Genomic DNA, 12,530 nt, shown 5'->3' with positions numbered 1-12,530 from the left:
GCATATTAAGGTTGCTCTGCAATGACCTTCTGGCTACTGTATAAATTCCAAACTCTCTCAACACGCTACTCCACAGCCTGCACCACAGTATTGGAACTGACACACCAGGTTAGATCCCTGCCCCTCCAGGCCAGGGACTTGCACCTGAGATGCCCAGAGTGGTGAGCCCTTCCTCCAACTTCACACTTCAAGTTGGGGAAATACCTTCCTTGGCACTTCTACTTAAAACAAAACAAAAAACATGGGGCACCTGGGTGACTCAGTTGGATTAAGTGTCTGCCTTTGGCCCAGGTCATGATCCCAGCGTCCTGGGATCGAGTCCTGCATTGGGCTCCCTGCTCAGCTGGGAGTCTGCTTCTCCCTCTCCCTCTGCTTGCAGCTCCCCCTGCTTGTGCTCTCTCTCTCTCTCTCTCTCTCTGTCAAATAAATAAATAAATAAATAAAATCTTTAAAACAAAACAAAACACCAATCTGTGATACTGTCATCAACAAATTTATCTGAAGCAATAACTGCTTCCCTTTTTATTAAATAAGGGAGAAATCTGGTAAATAAGAAAATAAAGGTGATTTTAAACATGCCAATCCCCCTTACTGCCCATGCACCTGAGCTGTGCCTTTATGATTTCACAAAACCACAACAGCCATCTTCATTCTTCTTCTTCACTCACTCATTCAAACAGTAGTTGGAACTGAACATTCTGGACCTGGGAGCTGAGATTTAGTCCCTCAAAGGCCCTCCAGGGATGGCATCAATTCACTCATTAAATGAACATTCGTGTACTTGCTGTGTGCACAGTGAGATTCATGAGGACCAAAAAATATATATACAGTCCTTGTTATTAAGTAGCTCATAGTCTGGTGGGAGAGATAAACATGCAAAGAACTAGCACAAGTACAGTGTAATCATTGCCTTAATAGAAATGCAAAGCACAGCTCTGGCCAAGACACCGGTGGTTGGGCCCTGTTGCCAAGGGGCCTAAGCAAATTCAAGGTTTTCAGTCTTTTTTTTTTTTTAAAGATTTTATTTATTTATTTGACACAGAGAGAGAGAGAGCGAGAGAGAGGGAGAGAGCACAAGCAGGGGGAGTGGCAGGCAGAGGGAGAAGCAGGCTTCCTACATGAGCAGGGAGCCCGATGTGGGGCTCGATCCCAGGACCCTGGGATCATGACCTGAGCCGAAGGCAGCGGTTTAACCAACTGAGCCACCCAGGCGCCCCAAGGTTTTCAGTCTTTTGTGTGACACTCAAAACAATAAATGATTTTTGAAAAGAAGATAAGTGAACAGAATGCTATGGGAAGAATTTATGTAAAGCTGTACACATCTATAGCACTTAGCAAAATCCAGAAGAATGTTCACCAAAATGTTCATAGACATGCTCTCTTGGTGATGAGATTTCAGGTGATTTTTATCTCCTTCTTTGAACTTTTCTGTAATATCTGTATTATTTTACAGTGAATACCCAGACCCACTAAAAAGAGAAGATGGTTATTAGCCCACTTAGAGAAAGAGATGGCTTTGATTCAATTTCCAGAATGATGTAGGGCTTTCTGTGCTAGACCTTGGGAAAGAGAGAGAAAATAGGGTCCTTATATTAATGAGGTCATTATCTTGATGGTAGAGGTGGGCACACATCTACACAACTAAAATGCAATGGGTTACATACCAATGTTGGTTTCTTAGTTGTGACAACTGTCTCACAGTAATATATTATGTTAACTATAAAGAATTTGGCTGGTGGCTGAAACATCATTGATACTCAAAGAAATGTTTGTGGAATGAATGAAAGAATGACATCCTATAGTCTTTCTTGGACATTCACTTTCTTCAACTTTTCTCTCTGCTATTACCTCTGCCCACAATCAGTGATCTCCCCAACCGATTCCTGATCCCAAACCATTGATTTTGCATAGCATTACCACCATTACCACCTTAATCTTTCTAGAACATGGCTTTCATCTGGTCATCCTCCAGATTAAAAGCTATCCTCAGGAGCTCCACGCTGTCAAACTCCTCAAGGGCTCCTGAGCCCTGGCCCTGTCACTCTATCTTTCCAGCTTTATGTCTCAGGACACTGAACAACAAAGCCTTTGGTTTATTCATGTTTCCCCTGTACCACTTTTCTGAGAACCCTCTCCACATTTAGACTGTCCTCTCTTGCAGTATCTCATTCACCTCTCATTACAACCCTTGGAAGTAGTTATTTTCCAATTTTTAGATGAGGGCGGTAAGATTCTAAACCATCAGATAATTTGCCCGAGGCTCCCTGGCTAGGAGGAGGGAGGATTAGGATTCTGACCCAGGCTTTCTGACATGTAGAGGCCATCTTCTTTTTTTAAGATTTTATTTATTTATTTGACAGAGAGAGGTCACAAGCAGGGGGAGTAGGAAGAAGCAAGCTTCCTGCTGAGCAGGGAGCCCGATGCGGGGCTCGATCCCAGGACCCTGGGATCATGACCTGAGCCCAAGGCAGACGCTTAACCGACTGAGCCACCCAGGCGCCCCTAGAGGCCATCTTTTTAACCATCATGCTATGCTTTCTTCTTTTGTTCCTTTCTGGTTCTAAATATCTCTAAGCTCAAGTTCTAGTCTTGTAACTTCCATAAAGAATAATGGTTAATGTACAGATGAGCTTATTAGACGTCACGAATCTTTCAAACACATTACTCACACAAATCCCCGCCAACAGCCCATTGAAAAACAAACTATTATTGTTTCCCATTTTGTAGGCAAAGAAATGGAGGCAGAGATTGAGTTCTCGAGGCCACTCAGCTTGTGCATGGTGGAACTGGGATCAGAACCAGCCACAGCCTGTCTGAAACCCATACATCCTCTCCCACAGGAAGAAAGTGTCCAAATAAGGAGAAGCAGATCTGGTGTTGGAAACCCTGCCATAAAACCCAGCCCCATGAGTCAAACTCCAACAATCCATGGGCTATAATGTGTGGATGTGTTCTGCCTTCATTGGTTTTTATACTGGTGAAAAATATCACAGGAGCAGATAAAGACAACTGTCATGAACAGGAGAGTGAAAAAAGCAGAGGCACAGGAAGCAGTAATGGTCTTACACAAACACTCAAAAATTAATTCCTGAACAGTAAGTTATCTTTTTTATAAGTATACAGCATTTCCATACATGTCCTCATTTAATCCTACAAGGTAATGATTACCATCCCATTTTACAGATAAGGCAAGGGAAGCTGGAAAGGTAAAGAGAATGCCAGCAAGTGGCAGAGCTGGAGCCTGACCCAGGGCACTCAGACACCAGCATCAGAGCATCACCACCCCACCCACTGTTAGGTGTCTCTGCAGACAAATCCCACTCAACCTGCAGATGATTTTTTGGGAGGGAATATAAAGATAAAATAAAAATTATCTTGCAACTATAAAAAGAAACATAAAATAATAGAAAAGTTCTTCCTCCCCTTTGAAAGCATGCACATGATTCTTTATCTGAAATGATTTAAATTCAGGCCAAGTAGAGCATTTGCCCTGATACCTGTAGGAGGTCCAATTGCAGTTGGAATAATGACAATGCTGTGCAGAGGGGTAGGAAGGAGGAAGATGGGCTTGGATGTGTTTGTGTGTGGGTGGTCATCACGTCAATCCACCAAACTCACACACAATCAGACACTAGTCAGACACCCTTTGAAATATAAAGGGTAATTGTGGACAGCAGCCCACTCCTGCTCAGGTGCCTGAAACAGACAGGAGCCATGCGGGAAAACGACAATCCAAACCCTGATTCCCTACGCTCGAGGTTGCCACACACATATCTCCCCCATTGAAGGGCTCCTTATCCCATGGGAATCCAGTTCAACTGCTGGCAAAGACCGGAGAAGAACTGAGCTTTAGAGGAGTGCCCATAACCTTCTGGTTGGACTTAACGTTTTCTGGGCATCAATTTTTTTTTTTTTTTAAAGATTTTATTTATTTATTTGACAGAGAGAGACACAGCGAGAGAGAGAACACAAGCAGGGGGAGTGGGAGAGGGAGAAGCAGGCTCTCCGCTGAGCAGGGAGCCTGATGCAGGGCTCGATCCCAGGACCCTGGGATCATGACCTGAGCCAAAGGCAGATGCTTAACTGACTGAGCCACCCAGGCGCCGCCTGGGCATCAATTTTTAAGGTATGGATCAGCTGGGCATAGGCAACTGATTTTTTTTAATAGTGAAAGCAGTTTAATTAATGTTCATCACAACCTTTGAGGTAATTTTTACTATGATTTCCATGTTATAGAAGGTTTATTGCTTATTGAATTCAAATTGCATCAGACCAGATGCCGCCAGAGTTTTAACTAATTCAGGGGCAATCATCTTTAACGGAAGTAGTTTCCAGGAATAACGTCCTCGTGGTTTCCATTCATCAAACCTGGCGACAAAGGGAAGGCAGCTGTGGTGTGTAGAAAGGGCACAGCCCTTGGAGGCAGGACACTCAGGTAAATGTGCGGACAAGGCAGGCCATCGCTTGAGGCTCTGCAGAGTGACGCCCACCTTGTGAAACAGACATCAGGGACATCGGTATGGCACCTGGAGCCAGACAGCGTGGGTCTGTAACTCAGCTCCACTGCTTACCGTCTGTGTAATCTTGGGCAAATTAACCTCTATGGCCCTTTGTTTCTTCTTCTGTGAGAAGGAGATAGTTTTAGTACCAAGCTAGTGGGTGGCTCTGTGAACTAAATGAGTTAAAATTAGTGGACCAGTTATATAGGACCTGACCCACAGTGAACACTGTATGAGTGCTTGATAAAGAAGACTACATATAAAGGTTAAAGGAATGATTGTATGGTGGAAGGAAGCACTGTGACGCCACAGGCACGTCCCTGGGAGTCCTCTTTAAGCCAGAGCAGTACAGATGGGGTAGCTCCCGATCGGCTATTGTAGAAACCGCACCTCTATCCAGGAAGCTCAAGCAGACATTGTTTTGTGTGAATTCTCACCCCATCACTGATTTAGATCTGTTGACCACCCTTCACTTCTCTTCCTCTCATACTGTCTTTCACCTCTAGGCAGTGAAGATGGGAAACCAGCCGCGGAATGTGAAATAAAATTGCAGTTAAGAGCAAATTTGTTTTTGAAAGAACATCCCAAAGGAGAAAGAGGACCTTGACTCTCTGATATGTTTCACTGACTCTGTGAACAGTATCAAAGAGGCACTTCATTTTTCGTTTTGCTTTAGGGCAATTTGCCAAGTTTCAGCCATTTTTAAAATAAGAATTAAAGTCACATCAGGATAGTTTTCATGTATAGGGCAATTCTCATGGAATTACAAATAACAACCAAGTGTTTTCTAATTATGCTCCAGTGAATTTCAGCAACTTGCTGAGAATTCCCTTGCTCTAGTATTTGTGTGCCTGCCCAGCTTGGGCATTTTGCATATGTGCATCCATATATAAGAGCTCCTTTTTAACACCCCACATGCCCCATAAATGTTATTTGAGTACTGATCTAAATAGACAAGTACTTGTTGAAAATAAAACTGTTTGGACCAAAACAGTTGCATAGAAAAGAGATTTCATCCATTGAGAGCAAAGGAGAAAATAGGATTTGGTCCAACAATGTATGCACAGGCAATTGTTATTACATATAGCATGGAAGATATCATGAATTTGGGTAGGATACATTTTTACACTTAAAATTTTTATTTTTTCCTTATGTACATAACACGTATGTCATATAAAATGGAAAATACAGTGAAAGCAAAAACATGTTTAAAAAAAATTGGAATAACCACTTCGGTAACGCTGTGAGGAGAAAACCTGTTCCCAAATTGCATGCATGGCAGGACAGGAAGCCTTTAAAAAGATCCACTGCTGTTTCTTAAATCAAACAATGAAGAGTATGAGATGAAACAAAAGAGAGCCCAAAACCAGGACTCAAAAGACTTGCCTGTAATCCTGCCTTATTAACGGACAGCTTCTGTGACCTTAAGTATGCCCGTGGGCCCTAAATTCCTCACCTATCAAGAAAGTTATGGGGTGCTGGGCTGGCTCTGTCGGCAGAGCATGTGACTCTTGATCTCAGGGTCGTGAGTTCAAGCCCCACGTTGGGTGTAGAGTTTACTTAAAAAAAAAAAAGGAGGGAGGGGGCGCCTGGGTGGCTCAGTCGTTAGGCGTCTGCCTTCGGCTCAGGTCATGATCCCAGGGTCCTGGGATCAAGCCCCGCGTCGGGCTCCCTGCTCAGCGGGAAGCCTGCTTCTCCCTCTCCCACTCCCCCTGCTTGTGTTCCCTCTCTCGCTGTGTCTCTGTCAAATAAATAAAATCTTAAAAAAAAAAAAAAGAGAGAGACAGTTGGACTAAAGGACTCTACAGAATTTAAGGACATAGCCATTTCAATTATAGGCCTCTGGACATGATCCCCTATTAGCAGCTATCATTCTTTCCTGGGATTCACAAAATCCTTTTTCTTAACTAGATTGAAAAACTCCTCCAAAGTTTTTGGTAATGTACTTTCGAAGTAGGCCCTCCTACACAGCGCGGTGACTATTCCCACCCCAGCTCACCTCCCCAGTGACCTGCTTGGGGCAGGGTAGGTAAGAAGCGTGAAGCACTTGAAACCCTCCTAGAGGTCTAGGACTGGGCCTTACTTTGTAGCTCTTGCCCTATTCAGGCTGCTAGCATTTATCAGCAGAGCATATAAATTCACATGCTAAGGATCCGGTCGTGTTGAATAAGATGCACTAATACATCTATTTTCTTCTTTCCTCCCAACGGTCAAATCCAATCTCTATGCAAATGCTTTGGTCAGAACATTCTTTTTGAACAAAGGTATAAGGATTCTTCTTCTTTAACAAAAAGATTTGGAATCACTGCGATGGCTTGCACAGAACTCCTCCAGAGCAGAAGTGGCTTATTTCATTCTTATGTGCTGAGACTGGAGGAACTTAATGGAATTTGTTGCAGATCTCCCAAAGATTGGTAAAATCCACAGAAACCAAGGCAAACCTCTGGTCTACTTCCTAATGCCCCCAGGGAGGAAATGGAAGTAGAGCCTCATTGTTTGGTGCCAGAGATCACAATACATTTCACTTAAAAGGTAACTGACTTACCTAATGTTATCTACTAGGAGAAACAGTGCAACTGACACTATGAGGGAAGTCCGCAGGGGGAAGGTTTGGGAGCAAGTTAGTTTTCTCTGGATTCCCACAGGTCACGCAAGACCTCGTTATAAAGAATGACAAATTCCATGGCACATACATATCTTGTTCCCACACTTCAGATTCTCCTTAAGTGTCACCTTTTGAGAGAGGTCTCCCTTGACTGCCCCGTATAAATGCAGCCCCTTTACCCTGCATCTTCGTCCTACTTTAATTTAGATATTAGATATTTTGGTGTCTGCATTTATGGTCTGCCTGTTCCTGCTAGAAAGTAAGCTTCCTGGGGATGCTGAGTTTTTGTTCACTCCCGGATCTCCAGTACAAACATCATCACACATTGTAGGTGCTCAGCAAACTATCTGTTCAATAAATAAGTGTCAGAAACCCTCCAAGTGAATAAATATTTAAGGATAACAGATATAAAGAATTAAGGCTAAGTATAAATCACCGCACTTGCCCTAGGCACAGTGGGGACAGCTTTTTTAATACACAGAGCTATCAATCCCTTCACCACCAAATGTCTGCACATCTCAACCACCATGATGAGGGAATGGGCATTTCTCACAGAAAGTTTTATCATTCTTTTTCCTTCATTTACTCTCAAAATGCACAGTTTGATGTCCAATCGTATTTACGCCTTTTTGACAGAAGGGAGATGCTTCTCACTGCACGGGTTTTAGCGAAGGCGTCAGGCTTTACAATCGCAATGCCTTAGACGCGACTATGCTCAGCGTTAGCTAACAGCTTCACAGGAAGGAAGAAGGCACTTGCCTAAGCGACCTTTGAGCTATGAGGAACTCATGTCAACGGGTGGCTGGGGCACTTACTGCTGGAGCAGGTGGCTTCTTTAGGGCTGGACGACATCGGCTGTGCGCACAGTTGGCAAAGGCAGTCTCTCCCATTGAACGTGACTCGGTCTCCGGGTGGAAACGGGCGCCTGGAGACAGAAAGACATTGCCCTCAAGGTTATTCCAGCAATTTAATTTCTTTTCCTTACTCCTTCTGCTCGCTGCCCCCGGGTGCCATTCCATTTCTTTGAGGAGCACTAGCCAGAATGTCTGAAATTCAGTCTTATTAACCAAGCCAGCCAGCTGGATATAGTCCAAACAAATAAACATGCCTCATTTTGAGAAGGGAGAATGCACTGCTTCTACCAGCAACCAGACAGTAAAATGGAATGATTTACCTCTACTCATTAGTGGAGGGATTGTTCCAACAAGTCACCTAGCCAGGTACACACAGGAAAATTTTCCATTTTCCAAATGGAAAACGCTTCAAGAAGAAATATTTTAAATGCCATAAATTCCTATTCAAGCTTAAGGCCCCTCCCCAGGAGAACCGGTTACAGGTCAAGCATTAACTCCTTCACTTCCCTAGACCTACGTGGTATTTGTGCATCTAATGAGACTTTGTTCTGGACATCTGAGTGGGTGAACGGGGTGTTTCAGTGCTGGAGGCGCAATCCCTGGTGGAGAAATACAACAGTGCTGTAAATACCTATTTAAAAACGATTAGCTTCTAAAAACTTAAAAAAAAAACCCCCACAAAACTATTAACTTCTTTTCAGAGAGATCATTTCCTTTTGCGTCACTCGCAACAACAAACAGTTTGCAAAAATATTGCCTCTGCATGTGTGTTACCCGTTTCTTCTCTGGCCAGTTCAGCGGCAGGTAGTTTTTCAAAAAGAAAAGTCATTAACAAAGACTCACAGGACAATTTCCATGTCTGCTTACTTGTAATTGGCAATTTGCCAATAGTCTTCATTAACATGAGCTTTCAAATTGTGATTCTGTTGGTTAGGAAATTAAAAACTCACAAGCAAAACATCCCCACACATCTGAGTCAGAAGCAATTACTTAGGAACAAACACTGGCTCTTTGACAGGAGTTTTACTTTCACAGCTGCTAACCCTCCTTTAAGTGGCCCTTCAGCTGCCTAACTGTTGGTAATTAACCGTAACACACACACAGGTAGTACATTTGGACTTAAAACAACTCCACAGATGTGCTTTGTGCTGGTCCTCAAGGAGAGTTACAGGTTCTCTCTCCCCCGCCCCCTCCTTTTACAAGTGCTGAGCTGAGGCCCTCTCTTCTCTCAGGGTGCTGGTGCTGTGTTACTTTCCATTGTTCAGATAAGGCCTGGAGAGCTTAAGTGACCTGCCTGGATTGACCAACTCGGGAGACTGGCCCCAGGCGGTGCAGGTGGCATCCACTAATACAGGACTTCTCTGTCTTTAACAATCAAAAATCGTGCTTTGGTGGATGCCAGTGGGCCTACTACTTCATCCATGAAACCCGAACGAGGCCCCAGTCTGCTCTGTGAGGGGGCATCAGGAATTAGGGGGCCAGAAGCATAACCACAAGCTTTTTGCCTCTGATCGGAGCCAGGGCTAGGTTGAGGCCAGTGAGGCACCTGGGGCACCTGCGGCCCAGCATTTAAAGGAGGCCCTAACTCTCAGGTGTAAACCCTGCAATGCACGCTAGCCTCCTCTCTTGCCTCCGAGCCAAGTTTGTATGTTTAGACTTGAATCCCACCTGGATCCACTAGCGGATAAACCAGAGTCCAGTTCTTAACATGGGGCCAGGTCTTTTGAACTTTGGCTTGTGTGATTTTATAAATGACCCTCTTCAGTTCTTTCCCCCTTCAGCCCACTGTGTTCTCTGCCCACACGGCTTCACTTCCTTCTGCCATTTGTGTGACTATGTGTTATCAAGAAAACTGGATTTGGAGTCAGGAAACCTGAGTTCAAATCTTAGCCCTGCAGTGTTAGTCTGGGGAAAGTCCCTTCAACTCTGAGACCCAGAGTCACTCATAATTAGGAACACTAATTCCTGGCTGACTTCACGGAATTGCTAAGAGGGTTAACGTAGATTCGACATGAATGCAGGTCGTCAGCCATAAAGGAGGCCTCCACTTCAGGTAGAATATCATCATCTTCAGCAGCAGCATGCTAGTTAACAACAGTGAGTACCTCTTCGCTGGCCCAAACGTCGGAGACAGGACTATCACTAATAGACGTTTATTCATCATCACCGACTTTAAAACAATGATCTCTCAAAGCCAGAATCAGGAGGGCTCTTAGAGCCCTGGGCCAGGGCCTTCCAACCTGGCTGAGTAGCCCCATACTTGGGAGCCCTCTAGAAACTACTAGATCAGCAGGAGAGTTCGGGGGAAAATGTTAGAAACAGACATTTGTAAAGAGACCTTCCCCAGGGGAGGAGTCCACTGCTCATCCTGGTTTGGGGCATCACTGGGATCTAGTCCACAGCCTCCTATCTTACAGATGAAACAACTGCCGTGGAAAAACTTAATTCACATAGTCCAGGAAGCAGGACTAGAACTTGGGACTCTCGAATGCCAGCCAAGGGCTTTTAAGCAGGCAGTGGGCCACAGCCTGCAAAGCGAGAGGTCAAGAGGAAACTTTACTTTGGATTAAATACAGGAAAATTTTCAGCTCAGGAATCCAGCATTTTAAAATTAGGATTTAAAAAGATATACTTGAGAAATGGACTAATAACTATAAAATATTATTACAATAATTTTACGATGAATACTCCATCTAAATCTCATATGGTTCATCTGTGAGTATTACCTTGTTAGCTAATTAGATAGAATGAAGTTTACCTTTCTAGAGTTTACATCTCTCTGGCCTAGAAACATGAAATGCTGAAAAACAAAGCAAAACACCTCCTCTGAACGGTCATTTTTACAAAGCTACAGCAAAATGGAGCACACAGCCAGCAACAGCACACCCAAAGAATGGGACTGCCCGATTAGGACAGATCAGTAAAGTAGCTGAGCCTTGCTGGTGACTCCCCTTGTTGCCGCAAGCGACGCCATCTTAAGTTCTATAATGTGTAGTATTCGAAACACAGAACGATGAAACCACCACCTTTCCCCACTCACACTTCACATACTTTCCCCTGCTTCTCTCTGACTGATCATTTTAACCAAGCTGGTTTGTGCAGTTAAGATTTAACCTTGCTAGAGGATGGAAGCCTAGAGAGCAGGGGTGGGTCAACTGTTCCCCCCGAGAGTTCAGACTATAAGTATTTTTTTTAGACTTTGCGGATCATATGATGTCTGTCATGACTGCTCAACTCTGCCACTGTAGCTCAAAAGAAGCCATAAGCAGCCATATGTGAAAAAATGGGTGTGACTGTGTCCCAATAAAACTTTATTTACAAAGACAGGTATTGGGGCTAATTTGGGCCATGGGGCAGAGTTTGCCCAGCTCTGCTACAGAGTAAACGAGACTATTTTAAACACACACACATGAACGTATACTTCCAAAGAAGCTTTATCCTTCCAAGCAGTTATGCCATTTCCTCCTAAGGTTTTCATTGCTCAAACTGTTTCAAGACCCAGAGCTGCTTTCACACTTGGTTTCAAGACACTTAAAATCAGTCATATTATTTAGTAGAGGACCTCGTGTGTAAAGTTTCCCAACTAAATGACTTTTTGACTAAGACTGATAAAACAATAGGAACATTTTAAAAAAAAATCTAAGGGTGCATCAGAAAAAGAATATTTCAAGACAGTGCAACTCAAGACAAAAGGTGTACATCCCAGGCTTTAAGAGCAGAACCCAGCACTTCTCTGTTGGGGGAAGGCACCACTTACTTGCAGATGGTACAGGCAAAGCAGTTGGGATGGTAAGTCTTGCCCAGGGCAGTCACCACCTCTCCTTCCACGAACTCCCCACAGCCGTGGCAGCGTGTCCCATACATCCTCTGGTAGTCCAGGGTGCAGAGATACTCCCCGTTCTTTATGAAGAAGCCCCCTTGTGCCAGGTCACAGCCGCACACTGTGGAAAGACAAGTTCGCCTTTGGTCAACATCTGCTAAGCTGCTGGGCAGCGCTGCCTTCCCCTGCGTGCTGGGAACTTACTCCATGAGCTCAGTGGCTTGGGGTTAGGGGAGGGGACTGGTACAAAGAGCTATTTATTGTTGGGCTCTGAGTTCTCTGTTGCCTCCCTCCCCTTCTGTTTCCCTCCTTTTGGGAGCGATGCAATCTCACATACAAGTAAAATCCATTGGCTGGGGCTCAATGACTTTTGTGGTATGTCTAAGATTCAGAGATAATCAGTCTTTGATGGAAAGATGCCCTTGGTATGTGCTGTCTCAGTTATGAACAAAGGTATCCCCGGCAGTGTGATTTAGGAAAGGTATCCACTGCTTGCCCTCACAACTACTTGGTTTGGGCCAAGACTATTACTGAGCTGAGTAATAAATTCCCACTATACGGAAAGCAGGAGCTGAAATGTCCAATGTCCATTTTTTTCCCCACTTTGGAAACACTTTCCCATAGCTATGAAAAATTCGGACGTTTAATTTTCTCTGTGGGCAGCAGACAGGATAAGCCAATTATTTATATATTACAGGGAGAGATAAAAATGAACAGACAAAAGAGGAAAGAAAAGGGAATGTGTCCAGGAT

General features: G+C 44.1%; 1 protein-coding gene across 6 annotated transcripts in view; it reads right to left on the bottom strand.

The window, feature by feature from the left end:
• Nucleotides 1–11,837, bottom strand: part of ABLIM1 (actin binding LIM protein 1) — a 127,252-nt gene extending 115,415 nt beyond the window's left edge. For all 6 annotated transcript variants that reach the window (XM_088019906.1, XM_088019905.1, XM_088019908.1 and 3 more), the window contains exons 1-2: nucleotides 11,716–11,837; nucleotides 7,920–8,029 (exon numbers count right to left, since the gene is read on the bottom strand). In XM_088019906.1, the coding sequence (XP_087876032.1) occupies nucleotides 7,920–8,029; nucleotides 11,716–11,822 (217 nt within the window). In that variant the 5' untranslated portion in view covers nucleotides 11,823–11,837. The remainder of the gene's footprint in view (nucleotides 1–7,919; nucleotides 8,030–11,715) is intronic.
• Nucleotides 11,838–12,530: the final 693 nt, after the last annotated feature.

The sequence above is a fragment of the Eumetopias jubatus genome, unplaced genomic scaffold (genome assembly GCF_037043125.1).
Source record: "Eumetopias jubatus isolate StellerSeaLion01/CBP00866 unplaced genomic scaffold, mEumJub1_p1.0 scaffold_17, whole genome shotgun sequence".
In the NCBI taxonomy this organism is placed as follows: domain Eukaryota; kingdom Metazoa; phylum Chordata; class Mammalia; order Carnivora; family Otariidae; genus Eumetopias; species Eumetopias jubatus.
This window is presented reverse-complemented; position numbering and strand designations above follow the sequence as displayed.